General features: G+C 41.1%; 1 protein-coding gene across 1 annotated transcript in view; it reads left to right on the top strand.

The window, feature by feature from the left end:
- Positions 1–26715, top strand: part of ST8SIA1 (ST8 alpha-N-acetyl-neuraminide alpha-2,8-sialyltransferase 1) — a 120859-nt gene that overhangs the window by 21287 nt on the left and 72857 nt on the right. Inside the window, exon 2 of the mRNA XM_086466643.1 lies at positions 13782–13926. Within this exon, the coding sequence (XP_086322769.1) occupies positions 13782–13926 (145 nt within the window). The remainder of the gene's footprint in view (positions 1–13781; positions 13927–26715) is intronic.

Genomic DNA, 26715 nt, shown 5'->3' with positions numbered 1-26715 from the left:
TTGCCAAAGGGACTTGGCTCAGGTTAGGTTGCCAGTGAAGGAGTGGCATGATTCAGAAATGAGATGATGTGGGTGGAAGGTGAGAAGATGTCTGTTGGACTCTTCCATACCTCCTGTTAGGTACTAGCTAGGCTAGTTTGCAGTAGTAAGCATTGGTGAGAGTGGAGGTCTGAGCACATTTTAAGTAATTGCAAGAGATGTTTTACGTAGAGTTGTCAGTAAGTTGGCAGCACTGTTGAGAGCAAATGGCAAAACTATACTTCTGCATCGGCGTTTTATCCTTTCTAATGAGGTGCCAGAGGGAGTAAGTATATGGCAGGTTTTGTTACTGGGATATATTCAGAAAGAAAAACTAACCCTCTTCCCTGTGGTTGTGTTTTTATTAACTAGGCCAGGGTATAAGCAACAGATTTTAATGATGTATAGTCATCTATGGATGACCTATAGCAGGTTGAGGTTCATCATGCTTACCTCAACTATCTAAAAGTTAAAATTCTCTGTTAGGACTCCTACTATACTTTCCTCCTGCTTTAAGTAATGAACATGCAAAGGTACTTGCAGACAGCTCTTTTCTGCCTTAGATACCTGTTTTAGCGTAGGGTAAGCGCCCTTCTGTTGACTGCGGAAAGTCTAGATGACCAGCATAAAATAGATGCCTAACTGTGTGGTGGCTGGGCTTTGGTGCCCTTGACATCTTAGGAAGAACACTGAGACTTGAAGCATGCCAATAGACTGTTACATGAGCGCAGAATGGGGCTTCAACCATTAAGTGCTCCTGCATCGTGAATCAGTTAATAGAACACATAGCTGTCAGTCATCCACCGAGAATGGAAGAAGGAGAGTTGCAAAAACAAATCCTGTGGTCCAGCAAGAGGCTTAACATTTGCTTCTGCTTTTGCTTTATCATACCGGAGTCCCAGTTCTTCAGTATACCCCGATGATCATCAATAAAATTGATTCTTTTTTGGTGGGCCTACAGGAGCGCAAGCTGCGAAGACAGAGAGGGTATGTTGCCTCTTGTTCTTGGGACAGGTGTTTGGAGATGACTAGTGGAAGCATCCTCACCTGACCTTCCCTGTAAGAACAGACTTATTTTAACTGAGAGCTGGTGAGATCCTTTCTGGTTTCAGTAAGTCTGTAAAACAGGCAAAAACCAGAATTCGGATATGATGGAGTTAAAGATGAGTGCAAGATGATTGCCATTTAACTTTTTTCTGTGGCTTCACCAGATGAAAAGAGACTTAAAAGGTTTGGAATTGGAGCTTCTAATGAAAAGACATTGGATGTGCCTTATTATTGCTTTTCTTTTAGTCCACTTACTGCATTTAGCAAAGTATTTGCATCAATGAAACTGACTTTATAGCACCTAATACTCAGGCAAGATTTAAAACACATTAGCAAAACTGCTTCAAAAATGGAGCTTGTAACTGCAAACAGTGGAAATGCAAGTTCAAGGTATGTTTCAGGTAAATGGCTCTGGTTTAATCTGTGATAATTTTACCATTCATTTATATCTGTTAGAAGCCATCTGTCAGCACACAGAAGGGTCAGTGAACTCAGTTCAGAAATATCTCTGGGTACTTGGCCAAGTGATCATCAGCTGTTTTCAAAAATGATGTTGATGGTTGCAGCAACTTGGGCTGTAAGTTCAGTGTCAGTGCTTGACGGTGCATTAAATCATGGCTTTCATTCAAAATTGGGCTATTACATCTTAGCTGGTGTATAATTCTGAGTATACAGGGGCAACAAAGAACACACAGTTTTGTCAATGTCCTTTTCAAGAAAGCTAAACCAAGGCATTATTTGGCATTTATTGGATTTATTTTTTTCCCGTCTCAGCCAGTAGAAAATGTGATAGATATGACTGGAATCTCAATGATAATCCACTTTCTTTATGAAATTTTTCTCCCTGGCTAATTTAATCCAAATTAGACAGAATAATAGAGGCATTAAAGGTAGTCAGTTCCTACAAGTTTCATGAAAAACAGCAGCTGGATAGAAGAGAGATCAAAACCAAGGTTTCCTGTTTTGTTTGGCCTCCTGTTTGGCCGATCAGCTCCTCCTGCTAGCTGGCAGGGCATCAGATGGGTACTTCTCAACAAGGGAAAACTCGCTCTGTCTCCTAAACAATTGATAGTTATGAGATGTGGGAAGCAGTTTCTTCAAAGTGAGAGGGACAAGTTTCTCTTCAAAACAGGGCTTCCTTCAGTTGTAGATCTATTCATATGTCTTTGATGGGTTAAAGCTTCCTCCTAAATGTGCAGCTTCATATGGCTTTGAAAATACATTGCTCTTTCATGCCTGTTCATATGATACTTTTACATGTTGTTGTCTCTAGCACATGTACAGGCAATGGCAGGCTGCCTGGTTACTTAAAGTTTTTGCCTGAAAAAGCACTCAGACTGACCAATGGAGGATTATTCCTCTCCTCTTCATTTCTGTGGTCTCAGTTTTCAGGCATTTCAAGGTGTTTAAATCTACATAATGGAGGAATTTATTTTTATTTTTTTTAATTTTTTTTTCTGGCCAGCTCACCTTCTATGGAGGGGCATGACTGATCAAATCAGTAAAAAGCTCCCTATGGACTTTCTTGGATTGGAGCGTGGGGGCACTTTTGTAAGGAGTCTTATATAATACTTGCACGGCTTTTATCTGGGTTGCAGAAGCAGGTGGAGAAGTCACTCTAGTGTGATAATTGACTGCTTAGATCTAGGTGGTATGCATCATCACTCTAAATATTACAAGCTCAAATGTAAGTTTAGAGCTGCTCGATTTATTTTTAGTGAACCTCCTCCTGGAAGAATATAGCCATCCTGTGCCCTTGTTGAAGCCGAATATTTCTTTGTGCTTGTAGCGGTGCAAAGCAAGCAGCAATTTTGCTGAAAGGAACAAGGGAAGTGGTGAGAACAACTCATTCTTCCCCCCTGCAGCAGCGCTGTCATGTATTGTAACTTTCTATCTCAGCTGATGGTTCTGCTATTTTGCAAGACAGTGATTCATTAATTTCACCTCATCTCTGTGAAAGCTACTCTCCTCCTGCCAGGTTTATAAGATTAAAAAAAAAAGACCAGCGCCTGAAGCAATTAATCTATTCCCCCTGCCCCACTCCCCTTTGCCTCTGAATTCGCTTTGACAAAACTACCAGTTTATGCAGTTGTGTCGTCTCATCTTTCTGACAGCCCACTGTGAGGGCTGTATGAACAGAGCTGGAAGACCATCAGATGAGGCTGCTGGCACATAGCATCCTTCTGTGAGATACTGTAGACAGGCAGAAGACTTACATTCCCTCCCTTCCAGCTCATGTTAACTGCAGAAGCCTTGATAGGCTTTCTAGGTTCTGGAGCGGCAGGTCTGGCTTTGTGGGTTGTAATTAAACTACCAAACGTAGATGTCTCCATCTAAGGTAGTAGGTCTCTTTATGGTCATTGGAGAGGAAATAGGTGTCTGTCTAGTTTGAGATGGATCACACCCTAAAAGAAGCTGTCTCTGCTATGAAGAGGCCTTGGAGTGACTTGGATAGTGGTGTTTACATTTCAAAGACTGTAAATGAAGCGAGGTGAACCCTGTATCTTCTCTGGGATGTGCCCTCAAACACAGTTATTTTATTTAGGGGCTGGTGGTGGTGGCATTAGCAAAGCAAAGGAGATCTGGTGCAGTGCCAGTGAATTCCAGCATCATGCGAGGTCATTTTTCTTGAGCTTGCTGGCCACTGCCCAGGAACTGTCAGCTGATGCTCAAATTCATCACTTCTCAAGGGAATATGGCTGTTCATTGCAGTTCCTAGGTGAGATGACAAGTCACTGCTGCTGTCTGTCTTGGATGTGGTTGGGGTTTCATTGGGAACAATACAGACAACTCGAAGGCATGCTACATTCCCATAGATTTTACTTCATGAGTAATAAATCAGTGCTACAGTGCTGTTTTTGTTATTGCAAGTCACAACTTGTGGTGGTTTCCTTATATATAGCTCTTTACACATCTGGTATGAGAGTCTTAGAAAAACTTCATCTGACTGAATACTACAATTCATACTCTATAATTCATACATTATAATTCATACAGTATAATTTGTGTTTCAAAGCTTATGAGCAGGCTTTGTGCATGGCAGTTTGAGGTAAGTTTGCATGAATCAAATCTATTTTCTCTGAAAAGAGGCTAACAATTCTGTGTTTCAATAGCATTCCAGGTCAAATTTGTTCAGTTTGTAAGTAAAAGAATTGGCAGGAGGAAAGGTAAATGTAATGCTTGTCAGATGTTCAGGTAGACTTCTATTCACTGAGAAATACCCTGGTTTCTTCTAGTTCATGAACATTGTTCAATAACAGAGGTAATCCCTGGCAAATTTTGGATTCATCTGTACTTCTGCAATCTAAATGTTGCACAGTTCAGTCCTCCTTTGCACTTGCAATATTAATGAAGTTATGGGATAAATTGATGTGATGCTATTAAAAGAATCATATCTGTTTATAGCAGTAGGAAAGCATATCCTTTCAATTACTTTTCTTAAAATGCAGGGGTTTGATCAAAGGAGAATGCATAATCAACTAAAGTAACTCTATCTGTATCACACAGTTTGAAATTTGAGTTTAAATTCAAGGGAGAATCTGATAGAGATTGAATAATCCAAAATCATCTGAAGGTTCAGAGACTGAGCTGAACCACAGTTCAATTTTGAGAGAACAGTATTTAGGCTGGTTTGGAGAATTCCAAGGTGCGCCGTCTAATACTGTTGCTACTGCTGTTTTCTGAAAATGGGTAAAAGACTTAAGATCCTTAAGCACTATCTTTGTTTGTTTGGAAGAGGAAAAAAACACACTCTCCCTGATACTCTGAACATCTCTGGAAAAAGATAAGACTTGTACATTTAAAAAAAAAAAAAACAAACCAAAACCCGAGTTGGACAAAATCAGTCACAGATTAGGATGATATGCTGCAATGACTGACTGCTCAGATTTCACAAGGCAGCAGGGTTTACTTGTACTGGGCCAGGGTAGCAAGGGTAGGGTAGCCCAACATGCAGGAGAAAAAAAACAGTTTTCTATTTGTTATGCAGTCTGGAAAACAGAACTGCTAACTATACTATGTGGGTGGCACCAAATGTTTTGTTCAGTGATTTTAAAATAAATACTGAAAATCCAAAGATACAATATTCTTAGGTTAAAAATACTTTATTTCCCTTTTGGGCTACTCAAAGAGACCTGGAAGAAAGTTCTAAAGGAAAAGATACAGAGGATGCAGAAAAAATGGGAGTGCTTTATTTCATAATTTCCACCCCCCCCCCCCCCCCGTATTAATCTGGCAATTTATCAATGTAGCAAATTATCCAATGATTTGTAGTTAAAATTTCTTACTCACTTTAAAAAGTCACATACAGCTCTACTGCCAAGCTAATGGAGGTGGTTTTCATGAACTGTCCTTATTCTGAGAAGTATCTATGGTCTCTGCAACATCTTTCCTTTCATGCAGGTTGCTGTGCCAGGCAGTTCAGTATATGATTTGCTTCTGCCTGTGACCTTTTTATTGTCCTGATATCTTTCCTCTCTTGAGGAACATAGGGGAAATATTACATGATTACTTTACGTTGTAAAGTCCAGACACCAGGAATTGCTGCAGTGGGCATTGAAATAGGCTGAAAGTTTCATAACAAGAAACAATATAATAATAAATGTGAGGAGAAATACTGTCATGACTTTAGTCTTCATAAAATCTTATCATATTGCAGAAACCTTGGGCTGGGAAGTAGATCAGATTATCTCTCAGTTCTGCTCTGTGGTGTCCACTCTTTTTCATATTTCTTTTTCATTGCGTTTAGACATATTCTTCAAGCTTAGGTAACTGGGGATTTTCAGAAATGAACCTGTGCAGAGCAATGTATTCTTGATTTAGATGTTGGTTTTGGCAAAGGTCTTAATTTTAGTTAGAGTTTAAACTAGTACTGCTTTCCCAAAAAAACAATTTGCTATGCTTTTGTGAATATCAAGAGCATTTGCATTGGCTGTTCTCTTATTCCTTTGGTACTTGTCCATGATGTTCTTAGGAGGGCAATTTTAAGATCATATTCCTGAATAGTTGTGCTGAGGGTAGTTTTAAATTTGATCTCAGGTGGGGTGGAGTCTGCTATAGAGAGGAGTGGTGCCAAAGTTCTTGGCAAGGCTGAAGCCAGTTTTGTTTTTGATGGGAGGGAGAAAGACCACGTGGTTCTGTGTTGTGTGACTTGGAGTTCATTCTGTGCGTTCCTTAGCATCTAGCGGTAGCAGAAAGGTGACAGCCTCTTCCCTCCTTCTCTGTAGTAAGTTCATAGCAGTTACTCGTGTTCTACCCACAGCCTTGGTACAGGGGCAGTTAGGTGTTTGAAGCAAATTTGATGTGTGATATCTGTGTCTGATAAGAGAAGAACATGACATTCCACTTTCAATTTCCTTGTACTTGCTGTCTTCTGCCCTGCCTAAGGTGCAGGCTAGCATGCCTTGAACCCCTTGAAACACCGTGAAACCCTCAAAGCCTCAGTGACTTCTACAAGTGAACCCCCAGTGACAAGTATTATATTGAGCTCTTTGGGAAAGAGCAATTCAACGTGTGTGACCAAATCCAACTAACGATGTTTTCACAGATTATTCAGAATCCAAATGCCAACTGCAGCTACAAGCTCATACGACCACACTGATTGTAATTGAATCAGTGATTTTACTGTTACTGAACGGCTTCTGTAGCCTTCTGTGGAGTCATAAAATTCTCAGGCTGCCAGCTTGGAGCAAAAAAATGGCCACAAATATAGCCATTATGTGGCTGTATGAGAGGACTCTTTTATAGCTGTAAGCATTAGCTACTGCCTACTGTTGGAGATGGGATATGGGACTAGATTGTTATTATGTTCTTGGATGGGGATGGTCATTGGATAGATGAATGTAGGATGTGTCCAGGTGTGAACTTGCTCAGATTAATTCTTGACCCTCTGCACTTCTTTTAATCAGTGATCTGCAAGACAACAGACTGGAAAAGGAGCAGGGCAGCAACTGATCCATGGGACAGGCCCAGGAGGCAGAGCAGCCTGGGTTTCCTGCTAAGCTTCCTAATTTTCAATAGAGCCATATGTGAAATCTCACATTCAGCAAACTGGAGCGCAGGTTGCAGTTACAGATGGATGTCCCCATCCTGGGAAGCATTGGCAGTGAAAAGAGTGCTAAATAGTTAACAGTTAAATGTGCTTTGGCCTTGGACATGGGATGCATGGGTAAGAACAGAGAGGTCATTTTGTCGCTGTAGCTGACAGGGGATGACTACCCTAGAAATATTATTTCCAGGCTTGGAATATTTATAGGTGGATTTTGAAAAAGAGAATAGCCACAGGAATGATGGAAGGAGTAAAAAACCTTGTTCAAAGAAAGAAGTTCAGGAATCTCTGGCTTTTCCACTTGTCAGAGGGGAGGTTGAAATTTGAGAAGCAAGGTATCGCTTAAGGGAGGGGGGCGGGGGGGGGGGGGGGGAATGATTATAGAAAATCGTCCAAAAACCTGAAGCACCAAAAATTTACACTCTAAACTGGGTACAACTTTGTCAAAGGCAAGATTTTAACCATTAAGCAACAATTGTGCTTTCTCCCCTGCAACCAAAACTTCTTGCAAGAACATGTGTATGTATTATTCTTAGGGAAACATTATGCTGAAGACCTCATTTAGAGAATTTCAGGATTAGATTTTGAGACTCATAGCTTTGGAGGTGGTCAGACCAGTTGTGTTTCAGAGCCACTATTGATATTAATCCCTAAAGTATTTCCAATAGGGACATTAGCCCAGGATCTCTTAAGTGTGCATGTGCTGGGAAATAGATGTTGATTTAGTTGAGGAGTCTATGAGGCTGTGGGTAGGTCTTCCTGCCTCTACTGGGGGATAAGTAGATGAAAGCAATTAAGCAATTGCACTGAAATGGAGCTATGCAAATCTTCCCTAATGAATCCAAGTGACCACCTGTACTCTGGATTTCAGCAGCACCACAAATCCCTGGTTGTGAGCAAAGGCCTGATGGTTTTGGCTTGACACCAGCTGAAAATCCAAAGGCAGATTCATTTTTTTCTATGGGTGTTCAGATTCATTTGATCCCAAAGCAAAACATGGGAAGTTGAAGCGAATGTGAGCTGCAAAGGAAAGAAAAGGAGGTTTATGTCAGACCAAGTGCTGCAGTCTTGTGCTGTCAGCTCCTGGCTCCATTTTGTAGTCACTGGACACAGGCTAACGTGATACCTGCTAAATCCAGGCAGCTGAGCAGAGTCAGACTAAAGCAATTGGTTTGACCAATTATTTTTATTTCAAGCTTGAACCTGAACCTCAGTCATTGTTGTAACGCTGCCATTAAAGCCAAACTGTAATGAAACAGTAAGTTTCAGCTTACCATTTTTGAGCAATGGTTGAATCAATGCCCTTGGGGACTGCTGACACTTGGTGAGACCTGCAGAGCAGCATCAAGCTGTAGCCTCTTCTGTCCTCTCCCCCTCCCACGCGTGCAGCATCATCCTTCATGGGTCACTGCTCTGCAGCCTGGATAGGGTCCTGTTCAGTGCAACGTTCAGCAAGTGTGTATGTGGGATTTGCTATAAAAGTGCTCACCTTGGGGCAGAAAAAGGGGAGTTGGTACTGTTATCAGTGTCAGGGCATCAGTAGGCCTTAATAGCCCTGACAAGCCTCACCTGGGAGCCTTACACCTGCACCCCATATGCCGTGCTACACCACACAACCTCTGCCCATTGCTCCATTTAAAATCAGGCTTAAGCCTTCAGTCCTACTTCATGAAGCTGCCCTCCTGTTGCTGCTGCCTGTCAAGTGTCCCCCCATCAACTCAATCTTTTCCTTACTGATGTACTACAATCCCCCTTGCGTGGGTTTAAAAGGAAAAATTTGAGAGGAAGGATTTTGCTCCCCCTCAGTTGTACATTGCTGGCAGCACTTACGTGCTTCATGTAGCACAGCTTCACAAGGCAGGCATGGCAGAGAGCTGGAGAAGTGGTGGTGTGCTGGGGAGGCAGGACCTGCTCCACTTGTAGAGAAGAGATAGCTAAAGGGCTGTAACTTCCTTGCTGACAACCTATGGAATTACCCATTTCTGCTTTTAGATGTTATATTTGCCAGTTTTAAGCCATTTGTGATAAATTGAACTAGCTACTGGGTCATTATTGGCTGGGACTTGCGTCAAACCAGGGTGAGATTGAGTGTTAACTGGCTGCAAACTGAAATCAAACTGAAAAGTTCATTAATTTAAGATGAAGAATAAGTAGTTTGGGATTTTCCTACAAGCTCTTTCTCTGACTTTATGTATGAATTTAGGTTTAGACTTTGCAAGGAGATCTGGCCTCCTCTCTGCTTTTAGGTGGAGGAGGGTGCACCTGTATTAACCCTTTGGTCAGAAGTGGGCTTTTGAGGCAAATCTTCCAATTGTTCCTAGGTATTGCACTTCAGTAACACACTCAATGTGCTACAACCACTCACAGGCTCTTTGTGGAATCAGACCAGAGTTGGTCTGCAGTAAATCCCATGAAAATAAGGTAATGTGGATGTAGGATCCTTGGCACCAGCTATTTCACTCTGCTTCTTTAGATGTTCAGTGTCTGCTGGTATAACCTCAGCAAAGTATACTGCAGGGATACAGCTAACATCATAAAACTGCTGCTCAGCTCCTGCCTTGTGCACAGGTTGCTGCTTGTGTTGATGTGCAGAGCCACTTCAGTGCTAATGCTGCCTTGTAGTTAATGACCTGCTTGGTGCCCAATTCTGTCTGAAATCTGAGAGGCCTGAAGTGAGGTTCTCAAAGAAACTTTGCTGCTGCTTCTTTCACATGTAGGGATATGTCCCTTAAGTGCTCTGAGATCTGAGAGCCCCCAGTGCCTTTTCAATACCAATATTTATGTGGTTTAATTCCTCTCATTTCCTCATCCTCAGAGGACACAGGTCTCCTCTGACTTGAAGATAACTTTGAGTAAAAGGTATATTTATTATGTCCTGCAAGTGAAGGAATGCTTGCAGTGAATTGAAATCCTTGACTAAAAGCTGCTTCAGTTTTGCAAATTCTATCATAACGTTTTAGAAGTACGTTTTAATCAAGCTCAGCGAATCAGTTCAGACTCCCTGATCCTGCAAAGGACTCTGCTTTAGGTTTGCCTTTGAATCTGTTCTGCTTTTTAATGCATGTTTTTCTATGGAGCTTTTCTCACCTTGTGATTTTGGGATTTGGATCAGAAAGAGAGACTCAATAATGTGAGAATAATTATTCTTTTCTGACAGAAAACACATGTGAGTGCACAAGATTTTTGTGCTGATATGTACAGATGCACACTTGAACTAGTGACCTGCCTATCCCTGGACCTTCCAGGAGGCACCTACTTGCATAATAGGTTTATTAATGAAGGCTTCAATGAGAACTCGAAGAATGCATTTTTTGGGAGGTGAAAGAGTAGTTACGTATATCTCTAGTCTAATAGATGGGGAGCGGAGGGGGGGAATGGTGCAAAGAGCAGTTCCTTAGCTCATCAGTTTACCCTGGCTAAGGAAAGATTCATTAATATAAAACATTCCCTAGATACTTTTCTACTGAGTTACCTGTTATTTTTGTGCTTCTTGCGCAGACCAGACTTCTAGAGAAGGTATGAGTTGCAGGGTTTTGCTTGCAAATTTTTATTTTGTTATACAGTTGTATAACAAACAACTATATGTAGAGTTGAGGGTCCAGCTGATCTTGGTTTACATTATGCTTTCTTGAAAAAGTTGTTGTGGGGATAGAAAATTCAGAGAAAAGGAGGGGAAAGATAGGCAAAAATTATTTTCTTTCCACTTGAGAGACAGAAATAATTTTCCAAAGCCTTCAAACTGGAGTTTTTGGCAACAAGAAGAATCTCCACTCTCAAATCTTTTATTTGGAACAGTATACCATGTCTGTCTTAAACTGTTTTGCAGAGGTGATTTGGTGAGAGATTTCAAATTTCCTCTAGTTTGATTTTCACTGTTCTGTGATGAAGGCATCAGCAGGAGGATGGTGTGAAGCCTTTCTGTGGTGGGTATAGGTAGACCCATTGGTGTTTCTAGGAATGGAAATTGCTGCTCTGGCTAACACATTGCTCTGTTCTGCTCAGAGGGAGACATACCAGCTCTGCGATGGGCAGTGTAAGGGAAAACAGTTCCAGAATCACAAAACCACCAAGGTGGGAAGGAACCTCGAATGATCACCTGGTCTTAACTTTCATGGGAAATGGAGCCGAGATGAGATTACCCACACCTTGTCCAATTCTGTCTTGAAAACTTCCAGTGATGGGGACTCCACCACATCCCTGGGGAAGTTAATCCAAGGAATGATTGTTCTCACTGTAAAAAATTTCTTTCTTGTAGCAAGATGAAACCTCTCCCAGTGCAATTTGTACCTATTGCTGCTTGTTTGCTCTGTGTGGCTCCTTGTGAAGAGAGAGCCTCCATCTTCTTTGTAACTGCCCTTCAAGTACTGGAAAACTGTGATGAGGTTCCCCCTGAGTCTTATCTTCTCCAGGGAGAAAAGACATAACTCCTTAAGTTCTTCCTCATAGGTCAGGTTTTCCAGCCCTTTGATCATCATCGTGGCCCTCCTTTGGACCCTCTCCAGTCTGTCTGCATCTTTCTTGAATTGTGGGGTCTAGAACTAGACACAGTTTTGTCCTAGACTTCATTAATTTGGGGTTGACTTATGCACCTGAGCACAGTGACTTACATCTTTTCTTAAATACTTCTTTGTACAGATGAAGGAGTTCAGGTGCATATGGAGAAAACACATGGAAACAAGTTAGTGCTCATAGCACTCCAGTCTGAGCAGCAGCATGCTCTGTGGTCATGAGCCCTGTACCCTCACAACCTAAGGTCTGGGTGTGTGGTGGAGCCTCATGCTCTGCAGTGCAGCGCTGTGGAGTCAAATGGACAAAATACTGAAATTTTGAGCCATGAAGCACCCAGTCATAAGCTTCTGATTGAGTCTTTGTAAAAATCACTCACCTCTTTGACTGCCTGTGGGGACAGAGAGGCTGCTCAGCCTGTTACAGGGAGAGAGTTTACCTTGTGGCTCTTCGTAGAAACTGGCTCTTGACTTACCACAAAATGTGATGTCCAGTTACCTGGTAAAATTTTCTTCCTTTTAATAGTTTAATCTGTCTGCATGTCATGTGCAAAGGCTGCTCTCTGGTACTTGTTTTAGAAGAGGAGTGGACCTCTTGCTCTCAATCCAGCTTCCCCACGCTTGCATCCTTGCTGTCACTTGAGAACCTTCCTCCACGCAATGAAGTGTCCCAGGGGCCCTGGGTTATCGGTGGGGGCAGTGCTGCCCTGGAGCTGAACCAGAGCAAATCGCTGAACTTCCCCAGCAGGGAAAGCTAACGAATAGCATTCACAGTCCTAGGTTTTCTGTTTTGCCATGCAACATTTTCAAGCTGTTTCCTCTTCTCCTAAGATTACAACAAATCCACTCTGCAGTTTTCGTCAAATTTTCAGTTGAAGTATGTACGGAAAATAGCATTCACATGGTTGCAGAGAAATATTAACTTATGGCAAAATCAATTTTTGATAGGGAAAAATAGTGGTTTTTAAAAACATATATCAACTTCTAGAGAAGAAAGGTAGCTGTAAAACTTTAAAAAATGCTAAAAAGATTTAAATATTTCTCTGAATGACTTCACGGTTTGAATAAAATCTCTTTCACAGAGGAGAACAGCTATATCAAGCATTTTAGTGGTCACTAATAACCCATGTTTTTCTGCCTGCCACTTGCAGCTCTTGTGCAGCCACTGGAAATGGGATCAGTTCTTTAGGATTCCCTTTAAAACAAATAAGAAATATATATAATAATATATTAATATACTGTAGTGGCCTAGTTCTGCAATGTATATTTTAGATACATCTATTACATCTAAAAACAAGTATGACTGTCACTCTTCCTACAGAGAGCTACTCCCGTGCAGGCTTTGGAAAGATATGATATTCCTGCCCTGCAGATGTCTAGAGCTTTTCATTATTCTGTATTTCAGGATATTAATTGCTGAGTTTGCTGTGATACAGAATTTTTGCTCAATACAACCTTCAAACACCTCACCAGCTCTCAAATTTCTACTCAAACTAAGTAATAAGTATTTTGCGGAAATGAATGTGTAAGAGGATATGCGGTTTCGGCAAGGAAACAAGAAGTGTAATATATGTGCTATATATATCCCTCTCTCTCTAAATCATGCTGAGATGACTCAAAATTGGACTTCAGTCAGAAGGCAGGCTCTAATGCTGCTGTCAATGTAGCACAAGGTTATTTAGTAACCGGAGAGAGATGCCAAATTGTTCCATACTTAGGTTACGTAACTGGGATTTTTAGGAGGCCTGCTCTTATAATGAATAAGATTTGGTACTGAATTTTCGTATACCTTGGATTTAATTTTCAAAGAAGCTTCTCTGATTTCTGTATGTGTTGGAGACCAGTTTTTTGTTCGTTAGAATGGGCTGTAAAGGATGGAGTTTCTTCTGCTGGTTCTATTTCTATGCCACGCAAATGTGAATGGAGGTTTAAATTTTTTTTCTCTCTAATCTATTTCTAAGATTTCCTGAAAAAAAATCAGATTTTCTGGCCCTTCTGTAAGTAAAAAAAAGTCACTCATGGTTCATCCACTGGCTGAGAAGATGAATGGCTTGCTCTGGAGCGTCTCCGAGTGGCAGGATGTCAGGTGTGAGGGGTGGTTGTTAGAGAAGGCATGCCAAGGCTCTGATTAATACGGCTCTTTCTCTTTTTGTTGCCTTCACTAGGAAGCTGCTGCAAGAATGCTGCGACCCTGGGCAGCTCTTTGCTATGACAAAGCTGAACTCCCCGATGGGAAAGAACCTCTGGTTTGATGGGGAATTTTTATATTCTGTCACTATTGACAATGCAACTTACTCTCTCTTCCCACAGGTTAGTAACCTTATTTTTCTTTTCACTTTAAGTATTAATATACTAAATGGTAATGTGGTACAAATGAGTGTAAATAGGGTAAACGCTCGTCAAAAAATTGTATCTTAATTTCTTAATACAAAACAGTCTCCTCTGCTTTTTTTACTTTTATATTCTGAAAATTATAAAATGTCTGTATGCATGTTAATATTTCCCTGGCCACTTTTCAGGTGTGCAGGTGTACAGAAGGGATGAGATTGGGCCACCTGTCTTAATTTTTAAAATGCTAAGATCTGGCTATTTTAAGAAGGTTATTTCTGCATTTCAGTTGGTGATCGTGCTCACTGGGAGCACAATCGCTTCAGTTCAGATCCGTTTAGCTAATATGTGACAGTGCTTTGCGTGAAGGTGTCCAAGTTAATGAAGTTTATTGATGGCAAGCAACGTGAGCCCAATAACAGAAGCTGACAACATGACTTTGTTGATTCTTGCTGTGTTTCAAGTATTAGAAGTGGTTTGTTGTTGTCCAGCAAAGGTGTTTTGGGTTAAGTGCAGGGTTTTTGAGCGCTAGGAATCTGTAATACTGATCTAGGCTTCTTGTATTTTTAATTAATACATGAACTGATGTTAAATAATGTGTTTATTATATTTAATCTTGTATGTGGAAGGAGAGGTGTTTTATGTGGCTACACATTTAAAGAAAGCCAAACATCTGGATGTATTAATTGATTTACATGTTACTTTAATTTCTCAAATTAAAGGCATAGGTATTTATTAAGCCTCCCAGTCAGTGTTGAGTCATTCACACTGAGCTTTTCATTTGTTGCAGTTTCAGTTAAACATGTAGCAGAGTTCTCACCTGTTAAACTCATCCTGCAAATAAAACATCAAAAAGGTTATTTATTTTTTTAAAAAAGTACTTTCCAGAACTCAACAAGAGTTAAATTTTGAATGTGTTTCTTTTAGTGGAGAAAGAGTGAGGGGAAACTGCAGTGTAGGGAAAAGGAGATGGGAACAGCCACTTTCTGTGTTAAGACATCATCTGGAGGAGCAGTGTTACAGATGTGTCTTGTTTAGGCTGCCAGTCTGCTGTCTTGTCACTCGGCTGTGCCTGTTGCAATGAACCGGTTAATGGACCTCTGTCTCTCTCAAGCTGCTCCCCAGCTGCTGTGTCCCTGCAAGCTCAACGAAGTAGATGCTGAAATGTGTATGGCGAGTGTTTTTTTCCTGCAGTACAGCTGGAAAGGAGCTGCCTGGCTGGAGTGAATTTCTCTCCCTGTCTTTGAGACTGGTAGAAAGTTTATGGTGTGTCGCGGAGTAGCAGCTGTAAATCTTTTTTATGACGATTAGTATGATTTGTTGCTACAACATTGCACCCTTTATTGGAGAAAAATGAAATCCTTGGCAGAGCTGTGAACTTCGTACCACACAAAGATATTGGCAGCGGCTGTTCAAAATGTGTACATCCTTTCCAACATTTTGGAAGAGCCCCACCTGGGCTGACACAGGGAGGTCACTATTTTGTGATGGATTTGGGATTTCAGATGTGGTTTTCTTTAGATTAAAACCTAGCATTCTGCCTGGCCTCAGTGGCATCCTACCTCCTCTCACAGAAAAGAGCAGAGTACTGGGCAGGTTCCTTCACAGAGGTAAATGCTGGTTAGAGAGGAATCACAGTCTTGGGAACTCCAGTGGTTCCCAGGTTCCCAAGCCCTATCAGTTTATCAGTTGGCCAGATCAAGAGTGAGGATCTGGGAAGCCCTGGAGAGACAAACTGCTGAGAGACAATATGAGCTAAGGAGTTGGGGCTTTAGTGTTTCTTAGGCTTGCCAAGCAGGCTGTGAAGAGGATGGCTAGATGATATTGTAGGGGTGGTGGTGGAAAAGGTGAATTTTTAAAATGTTCCAACCCTAGAACAATGCTGGAAAGCAGCTCTAGGAATGGTGCCAGAAATGCAGTTCCTTTAATGAATTGTTGGGCAGTTCCTTTCTGACAAGTGCTACTCACTACTACTCCCTCTTCTAGCAAGCACCACTGCCTCTAACTTGATGTGTTGTTCCTATGTATTTTGCCCAGAGGAATTTTGTAGACCTTTATCAGATGAAATTGTGCTAGGCTTAAAAGCTTAGGAGATTTATTTGAAGTAAATTCTTAAACAAAGTATTTTTCTACCTCTCTCTTTGTTTCAAGAAAAATACTCGCCTAAATTTTTCAGGCTTCTACTTTGAAGAATGGTGTCTATTAGTTTGCTAGCAACCGGCAAGCAATTTTTGTGAAGATGAATATTCCTTTCAAAAGTATCCAGAAGCTTAACACTGCTCATAAAATACGGGTAATACTCTGAAATGCTCAGAGGATGTAACAGGAATGTAAAGGGCCGCAGCTATGTTGATATAATCGAAAAAATATTTCCTCTGGAGTAAATAAAAAAGGCGCCGTCTACATCAATCTGCTGGGTTTAAGCCGTTTTGTGCTTGCAGAAGATACCTCAGTTCCTGAACCAGTTATTAACTTATAGGATAAAGTAACTCAAAACTAAATAGGAAACTTGCTATATTTTATGGCATAGAATAAGCTGGCTATGCATCAATGTATGTCAGAACTTAATATGAAAAGTATCATTTATTTTTGAATGTGAACAATACAAAATAGAATGATTTTTCTTCTGAGTAGTCAGTAGATAAAGTTCTTACAGCTGGTTCGACATTTTCTGATGGAGTGCTTTTCCAGTAAAAATCCTGTTTCATTAAAATATAGATTTAGTATCAGTTCATTGGGTTTTCAATTTTTCTTTGAAGTGAAAAGGTTAAAAGGTTTTGGTGGTGTTATGACATTTCATTTTACCATTTTTCGAATGTAATAGTTCAACTTTTTTTTTTTTTATTAGCTGCATTGCTAGCTTTTTTTTTTCCCTCAGACTTTGCTGGATTATATTCCTCCTCCTTTTATTTTTCTTAAATTTTTGATTGGCCAAGGGAGAAATTCACGAAAGAAAAAAGCTTTTATGTGGAAAGAGTCATTCGGTGTTTCATTTCAGTTTATGAGACCAAAATTTCACATTGCAGAGTTTTGCATGAACCAACAATTCCAGCTGTTGGAAGTGGCTCCTCTTACTCTCCCTCTCTCTCAGGGTCATTTCCCCCCTGATTTCTAGAATTAAATTTTTTTGAAACAGAAATGAAATATTACACAGACTGCACTGTCTTTGCCATCCTGGGCAGAAACTGCTAATGTCTTATTGTCAGTACCTAACAGTCAGGAGAAGACATGAGGCAGGACGTGGCTTATCACAGAAGATGGCCTAGTGTGCAGCGAGGGCAGACATCCCACCTGCATCTCATCTCCCAACATGTGCTACTGTGGCAGTGCCTGGAGCTGTTGGATAGTGGAGTTTCACTGCAATTAAAATCAGATGTTTCTTGTTGTATTACTTGCTGTGATCTACAGCATTATTTCCCACTCTTAGGAGACAGAAAGTGTAGAGTCTGCATATATTACTGTAGGTATAGTATAATATTAGCAATGAGAGGTTATTGCTACTGCATACCTACCATGTTTCTACCATGTTTCTAAAGCTTTTTATGTAGACTTGAAGTTTCAATATTAGCCAGTGATTTTGATACGTATCTGGGGGCACTGAGAGTTCAGAGATGCAGGTGACCCTGCTACAGTTGAGATCAGTGGCATGGTTGGATAAACCTCTGAATAGCCAGGCTGCCATGTCTTGGGTTGGCTGCTAAAGGCCATGTAAACATATTTCATCCCCATTGTAGTCCAACTGCTATACAGAAAATGGAACCATATGTTGGTGCGTGTTCAGGAGTCCTGTCCCTGACAGGACAGAGACATACACCCTCCTTGCTCTTCAGCCTGGAAGTTTAGCCATGCAACTCTGGTCCTGTTGTGTTGTATTGAGGCATGACAGAAGCCATGGCTAGCATTTTCCACCCTTTACTGTCTGACTAGAATGGAAGAAACCAGGCTTCCATATATTCCTGCAGTAATTTTTAGATGCTATGAGTAAATGTGATATAACCACAGGAGCAGCTGGTATGTAACTCAAAACCATGTGAGAGAAATGTGAACTAACACTCATCTGCTTTTGAGTTAGAGAATACAACAAGACCCAGTTTCAAACATTTTCTGAAATAATTTTGCACTCCTTCCTGTCTTTTTCTTCCTTAGAGTTTCAGAAACAAAATTCAGACTATCTTTAGCATCAGAGGAAAAGACCCCCTCACCCCACTATTTGGCTGTTTATGCAAATAATTTATTTTGGTTGCTTGTTGGCAAAAGCTTATAGCAAGGAAGAGCTGAGGTGAATTTCTGAGGTCTCCTTTCCCCTTGTCCCAAAAGGTTAAAGAAATAGTTAAATAAATGAAACTTTCACTCTGCCATGTAAAGTATTATTTTGGATGGTAGAGGAGTGAATACATTTCAAAATAAGTTTCAGATATTAAGCTTCAACTTTTTAATTTGACAAAATAATATAACTCATTTAAAAATTTGCTGGTTTTATTGTATTTTACCTGAAGCAGTTAGACACATGTGGTACCAGTAAATGATTTCATATAAAATGATTCCCCAGCTGATCAAATCCCTTCTAAATTTTCACCTACAAAGTGCTGTCAGCTCGAAGAATGGCTACTTGCAATGAGCTTCTCGTGAATTGTCATCACAAATGATGTTTGTGAAATCCGAAGGAAATAGCTTCAAGCAACAAACAAATTTGGGAAAGCTGGCAGCTGTTTCTGGGTACCTTGTGATCAGGAGAAAGACAATATTTTTCAAATTATTGATTACAGTTTATATTATTGCCCTTAATATAAAGGCAGGGGAAAAGTTAATCACTGTACTTCTAAGCATAAGATGGAGATGTTATCTGACATTTTCTGGGTTGTCGGGATGAACATTGTATTGGGTAACAGTGAATGATTTTATGCTTGTGCTCTGTGTTTTGTGGTTTTATTCAGGGTACCTGTTAGATTCTGGGAGCTCATTTAATTTTTCTTGGTTGCTCACAATATTCCTTATTTGGCCAGAGATTTTATCATGTCCTTCTCTGATGCTGGTACTTGTGCTGTGTCAAAGCAAATTCCCTGGTCTTACTGCTACAGCCTGCAGCTAGTAGAATAATTCGTAATTATCTCAGGGAAATAATTCAGATTTGGAAAGGGAGTTTGGTGTACAGTCTGCAGGGTTTTCTCATTTTTTGCATGATGAGTATTACAGGAAATCATACTCATGCTGAGGAAGAAAATGGTAGTTTGATTCCAGTAAAAGGTGAGATCTAGGAACAGCAAGTACTGGGAGGGGTTTAGGTGGGAGCATGGCTGCTGTGCAGAGGTGGGGTGGAATGTGGAGCTACAGCTGTATGAGGAGTGTGAGCCCCGTTAAGAGGACAATGTTAACTTGCTTAGGGCAAACACTATGTATTGTTTGGACTGATTTTTAGACCCAGGTGACCCAAAAATTGTGTACAAAATGGGAAAGCACCTGAAGTGAAGGGGGTTAGTATTTGATGGACTGCGGTGTTGCCAGGTTACCCAAGTACTCTGTTCTCAGTAGAGCTCTGTAATTAATAGCTGCTTGGAGAAATACGTTGAAATATTGCATGTCATATGTGTCGTGATTTTTTTTCTTGATGTCTTGGGTTCAGGCATGAAGTGCCTGCAAACCTAACATTTATTGAGCAACTCTTATATTTACTTCCATTAATTCTACTGTCTAAATAGTACCTCTCTGACTTCTTTTGAGTGATACTTAATTAAGATTTGGGGGAATTTCTTGGAGCTGTCCCTTTTCTTTTCCTCCTTCTTTTTTTCTCTCTCTCTCTTTTTTTTTTTTTTTTCCCCTCTCCCCAAGCATACTGTAATGCAAACTATGTTCTTGATTGGGGCTTGTGGTGGTTTAACTCCAGCTAGCAACTAAGCACTACGCAGCCACTCACTCACTCCTCCTGCCCCCACCCTGGTGAGATGAGGAGGAGAATCGGGGAAAAAAACCCACACTTGTGGGTTGAGGTAAAACAATTTAATAATTGAAATAAAATGAAATATAATAATAATAGTAACAATAACAATGATTGTAATGAAAAGGAAGATAACAAAGAGAGAGAGAAATAAAACCCAAGAAGACAAGTGATGCAGAATGCAATTGCTCACCACCCACTGACGGTGCCCAGCCAGTCCCCGAGCAGCAATTGGCCCCTCCCAGCCAACTCCTCCCGGTGGACATGACGTCCTATTGTATGGAATACTCCTTTGGCCACTTCGGGTTGGCTGTCCTGGCCATACTCCCTCCCAGCTTCTTGTGCACCTCCTCACTGGCAGAACATGGGAAACTGAAAAATCCTTAACTTAGGATAAGCACTCCTTAGCAACAAGTAAAACATCAGTGTGTTATCAACATTATTCTCACACCAAATCCAAAATACAGCACTGTACCAGCTAGTAAGAAGAAAATTAACTGTCCCAGCCAAAACCAGGACGGGGCTACATATATTTATTCAAAATGAAAATGTGATAAACGTTAATTATTGCAAACATGGAAAACATTGTACACTAAAAGGTGAAGAGGTATGACCTCTTCATGTTAGGAATGCAGTTAAAAAGAGATCTTTTGAATTATTCAAGTAATTGTGTCATATGGTGCCTTTTATAAACTGGGATATGAAATACTATCTGTAGAGACCTGACAAATTGTGCTCTTTTGGAGCATGAGTCTTCCCTTTGGCCCTGGATAATCTCTAGCTATTGTCATCAGGGTGACTGAGATAAAAAATATGGCTTAATATTTAATTAAGTGAAACCCCTACTCTCACTTTGATTCCTTACTGACTAATTAAGGACTGTGTAATTGGACCATTTTGTGTAGCCTGTTAACAAAGCTGGAATAGGGCATCATCTGTTCTGTCTGGTCAGTTAAGCAAAAGCCATAGTCCATCTGAAACTACTCCATGTAAACAAGATGCAAATATGCCTGATGGTGACAATCAAATTTATGCTAAAAAGACTGAGATGCAGTATGTCTAGTTTGAAGTAGTTAACTAGAGGATGGGCAACATGCTCTTGTTGAAGTGTGTTAAAACAGACCAAGGAGTGGCTTTCTTCGCTGTTGATCATTGGATATGTGTTTTGGTCGCCTCTGTCAGCAGAGCTGCTTAGCCAGGCTGTCTTCAGTGAGCCTGATTTTCTGGAGTTTATCTGCAATAATGCACATGCCAAATTGGCTTTATCTCAGTCAGTGCAAATACATAAATAGATGCTGACCTTTCCAAATGTAACAGAGAGGAAGGGAAGGACTAGATCTGGCTGCAAAGTGTCAGTTTGGCCCGCAGGCAGAGAAAGAGGAATGGCTGCCCTAACTCAACCTTTCTATTTCAAATCTAAAGTGACTTGAGCGTCAGTCATTCTCTTTTCTAGGTAACAGAGGGGCTGATCCAAACACACACCGGTGCCTTTGCTGGACAGACCCTCATGCCTTTGGGCATTCAAAAAACCGCATGGACAAATCCCACCTCTGTTTGGGATTTTGGGGACAGGAGGATGTGGAAGAACAAATGTGGTCCAGCCTCTGCATTGTTATGGATACTGAACAGTGCTAAAAGTAGTATAAACCCCTGTGGGATTGTTGTGGAGCCACCTAAGACAGAAGGAGCATGGGGTATTTTCAAGACAATAATTCAGCCATGAAGGTGTTGCAACTTGGAGTGATTTTATATTTGGGAAATGCTTCAAAGAGCACATTTATTCATTTTGGTTGGTACCCAGGGCTGTACAGTTATTAACTGGTAAAATGCAAGCCTGCTAATGGAGCAGCCACTGAGCATTAAGAGGTCATGGCAGGGCTGGAAACAGGGGTAAGGCTGAGTGATGGCAGTGGTGTGCTGTCCCAGGGAGTGAGGGGACACGGTGTAAGGGCATCTGCTGACAGAGGTGGAGGGGGTGTCTCGAAGCACTGCATGCTTGCGCACGTTTCTACTTATTAGCTGCACAATCTAAATTTTCTACCTCAAGTAACATTTTTGACGGTACCTTGAAGTCACAACCACAGATGTTATGCTGTGGGATTGTAAAGTACAAATCAAAAAGGCTGAATCCGAAGAGGAAGTAAGTGGGCAGTGTGGGCAAAGACAGCCAGAGAGGCTGTACTACTGCCCTGGGAATTTTATGGGCTTTTTAGTCAATGTTCATCTGCTTTATGGGGATGTAAACTTGGTGCTTTGTCAGCAAGAAATGTTGTAAGCAGAATAGTTAAAGGAAGTGGTCACAGCTGAGAAGCTGTAAGAACAGCAAACTTCTGATGGGTACAGGTAACTACAGGGCATATGACCTGCCTGGCTGAGGGTATAAAAAGAGAAGAGTGGGTTCTAGTCTGCTCAAAGGCAACACAGATTTGTTTTGTTTGTTTTGTTGTAGCTTTATATAACCGATAAGATGCTAAAAGGAGGTTCTTTCTCTATGCAGGGGTTTTCTGGCAGTGAACTCGTTTATATACTAAGACTTCCACCTACAGGTGCAATGAGACCTTTGCTTCTTTGGAAGTCAGTGTCTAAATCTTGAACTAAGCCTTATCCGTTATATCCTGGCCACCTGTTAGCCTTACTTATTATTTATTAATTTTATTATTAAAAGCAATCTTGTTCAGTTTATAGAGTTTTTACTGTATATGTGACTATATATTTGAGTTATTCACTGATCAGATTACATTACATTAATTTGCTGTAGTCAATAGTTAGCTTTTTTGTTGAGATACTTCTAAAATAGGGTTAACACCAATACTGGCTTATTTGAGGCTTAGGCTTGGTTCCATTTCATGCCTGGTACTTACCACCTGGCAGAATAATGAGTAGGAATTGATGAAATATTACATGCTTCTATTTTTCATACAGTTGTTTGGGGTTTTTTGTTATGGCTCATGTAAATTTTACTGGAGTGTGGCAGGATATCTGATTACATTCAGAAAGTATTTCACCTGCAGCAAAGATGTAGACCCCCTTTTTCCCCAGGTATTCCTAAATACAGGTGGAAGCATGGTTTAGCAGAGTCTGCAGGCTGGAAGAAAGTCAGGGAAGGTTACACCACTGCAGAAGCTATTAAGAAGGTTACAAATCTTGTAGGAGGATTATATAGTGACTTTCAATAGATCCTTTATGTGTTCTTGCTTAGGGGGGAGTGTAAGCCCAGCTTTACATTTAATGAGAAATCTGCTGCATTACAGTTCAGGAATTGACTTAGGTAGCCAGGCATGGTTGATGTAGAGTCCTTATAACCTGATATGGCATGGGTGTTAGGGGCTGTGGTTCTCTTCTGGAACAACTTTTGTCATTTGAACGGCTCCCATGAGGCAGGCATTGGCTTCCAAATGATGTTTTGGACATTGGAAAAATAAGACAGTAGTGGTAGTGGTTTTCTTGTATCAAGATGCACTGGATGAATCCTGTGATGTTGGACGTGCAGGTGAAGTATAGTTTACCTTGCTGTTGCTCAGATCAAGAATCTGGGCCATTTTTTCCTTCTTAATAACAGAGCTTATGCTTTTTCAGTCTTTGAGGAGAAATTTGACAATTAAATCTGTATTGCAGATTGTCTACTGGCCAATAGCTACCAAACTGAGGTGACTGTTTGGTGTGTGGTGGCTAAAGGGGTAGACCGTAGTGGCAGGCAAAGGCAAGGTAACTGAAAGCACTGGTGTCTTTCCAGCTGAAATGAGTCAGGCTATGACATTTAACAGCTTTGTGAATTTGGACTTGTGTAATATAACTGTGAATCCCAAATGCAGAAAGAAATAGTTCTTCCCAGTGTGGGGTTGCTGTCTTTTTCTTTCCTTCTTCTTTTTTAATTTATTTTTTTAAAGACGTAGACACTTCTGTGAACCATGGGGATTTGGGGCTGGTGACAGTTGGCAGTGCTAGTCTAGGTATGTTGTGGAGATGAGCAACTTGTATATATGCATACCTGGCTTTGCAGATGATTTGAAGGAGGAATACTTAAGCCCAAAACGACGGCTTAGGCTCTCTGGCTTCAGTCCAGTCCATCGATCCCAGGAACACTGCTGCAGGCATTTGCAGGATATTTTCATGAAGGGTACATTATTGCCAGCGTGATTCTGCACACTTTCCTAGGTGAGCCCTTGGTCAATAAGCTGAAAGCCAGTTATAAAATCCTATGAGTGGGGTTAGGGTGGAGGTTTGAGGTTCCTGCATGCCAGCATGGTGGCTGCAGTAGAGCTAGCTTGACATTGCCTTATGGAATCTCAGTCTGCAATAGCTGTATTTTTCTTGGTGTAAAATGTACTGGACTAATGGTCTCCAATTTCAGAAGGTTCAGATGAAAGACACTGGGTTCCAGAAGTTAATTGAATCAGGAGGAAATTACCTGAATTACATCCCAAATACTAGCTCTGTGAGATCTGAAATGTTTCCTAGAAACTCCCAAGTCACGCAGATGCATTTGGGTACCTTCATTCTTTGGCGTGGGAATTGCATGATAGGCAAAGAATAAAAATTATGCATGAGGAGGGGACCTGGCTTTTCCTTTTGCCCAGGAAACAAGCCTTTATTAGGGGGGGGACAGGGAAGTTTTCTTTATGAGTAAATTATCCGTCTTAGTGTGAAGGAGTAAAGCCTGATGTGAACAGCTCTTGGAAGTCAACTGTGTTTTAGTAATAGTGTAGCACCCTTGTCCACTTGCTGCTGCCCTAATTAGTCTTCCTAGGACAAGAGCTGTATGACTAAGTGTAAATGAATGAAGAGTATAATTCCTCACATTCTGTGCTCGAAAGGTGTGGGCTTAGGGTTTTAAGACAAGGTCTAGATTTATAGAACAATTTAAGCACAGATGTATTACACTGAAATGCGTGTGTGTTGCTGTCTCATGCTGATGGAGCTGTGTAGTGAGCTATTCAGTCAGAAAGGGATAAAGGTACTATGTAATGCTGGTAGACTGATTTCTCAAGTGTATGCATAACATCTCCTTACTTACAGTTTTATGGGGTGTGACCAAAGTGTTTGCAACCTATTAAGACCCATGGTAATGAGGCTTTCCTACAGTGACCGATGGAAAGAAGTCAGTGTGGTGAAGGTTATAACGGTGATACTAATATTACTGCAGTCTTTGGTGGTGGTATGCACAGGCAGGTGGCTCCCTCGGAGATCCCTCCTTACTCACCTTTACTGTATCATCTTACTGGCTTCGTTGTATCTAGCTAAGTATATGACATAGCTAGCTGCAAATGTATGCTGGGGAATGCTTGGCAGCCACATGCAGTGGTTGAGAGTATGCTTGTTAGCTCCATCCTCTACCTGCTGTACTTGGGCAAGAGGCACCAGTTATAAGAGAACAAGGGCTTCAGTTGTAGCCCCTCAATAGCTAACAAAATCAACACCTATTTTCACACAGTTCCCTTTGCACTCAGAAGACTGCACAAAGAAATGCATTCAACCACACCACATAATCCAGAGGTACACCACTGTTTATGATTTTACTTTTACAAAGCCAGGCTTATAGGGGAAGAAGCCTTGTACCTTCACATGAGGATTCACTAGGCAGTGCTACACCAAAATACAGGGGCATCATCAGTTCATTCTGATGATATCATAGTGAAATCTGTGTAAAGTCATTGTCTGGAGGGGATACTCAGATGTCACTCTCTACTTGCCTCTGCCCCATGGCACACTCTCTACCTGGGCTGCACCTGACATATTTATCTAATAGTTGTTTACAGCTTCCAGTAGTGGAAATTCCACAGCCCACTAGGCAGTCCTTTCTAGTACTTTGCTGTCCTTATGTGCAGGATGTATTCCCTGATGACTAACTTAAATTTTCCCCTTGGCTATAATTCAAGAAATTTTTTTTCTTATCTTTTCCACATATGACTGCTATCAAGTCTCCCCACAGTCTTTTTCTCTAGGCTGAACAACCACAACTCTTTTGAGCAGATTGTTTTTTCTAAACCTCTGAATTTTTTTGTTTTTCTCATAGTCTGTAAGGAAGATATGTGACAATTAACCGTGTGGTGCCCTCAGAAATGTATCCTCAGGCTTTCCCTTTGGAGACGGTACAAAACTTCAATGCCATATCCTCTGAAAGTCAGAGCTTAATGACACCTTTCTGTTTGAACAAGCTCGTGTTTAGCGTTGCTGATTATTCCTGTAGCCAAGAGATCACTGGGTGTTGCCACTAATGAGGCAAACCTAGCGTCCCAACATATGTGCTCATCTTTTCTCCCTGATAATGTGCACCGAAGACTGAGCAGGGAATGGAGCTCAGGTATATTCTCCTTTCTGGAGTACGATCTCTGTGTGCTGCAATCAGAGCTCTGACAGTCTGCTTCAGCTAATCTCACCCATCTCCCTGCCTCAGTGAACTGAAAGTACTTTATGTAGCTGGAGACAGACAGACGGACAGTTGCCAGCAGTCAGCCCCCTCTCCAGAGGGCACAGTGAAGACCTCATGGAGCTACTATTGTGTGTCTTTATTTCTCAGTGTGTAGAGCCAGGCTGAATTAGACCTGCCTGCGGGCATGAAATAATACCAAGCAACACTTCCTCTCTGTTGATGATTTTTAACAAGGTTGTGAGTATGACAAGATTGTAGAATGGGAATGTGTACTGTATTGTGTTTTTTAGGCTTATTTGTAAGCTAATTCATTAACAGACATTCCTCCATCCAGACCATCTCCGTCTTTTTCCCCAGTCTAAAACCCACTGGCTTGTCTCACTTCCCTTCCCTTGCAGCAGGGCTTGGCATTTGCACTGTGTAGCTTGTTATTCAGGAGCAATGCTGCAAATTTCAGTGACGGGACTAG

This window comes from Leptosomus discolor, chromosome 1, assembly GCF_034619465.1.
Source record: "Leptosomus discolor isolate bLepDis1 chromosome 1, bLepDis1.hap2, whole genome shotgun sequence".
In the NCBI taxonomy this organism is placed as follows: domain Eukaryota; kingdom Metazoa; phylum Chordata; class Aves; order Leptosomiformes; family Leptosomidae; genus Leptosomus; species Leptosomus discolor.
The sequence above is the reverse complement of the archived record's forward strand: the minus strand, read 5'-3'. Positions and strand labels throughout refer to the sequence as shown.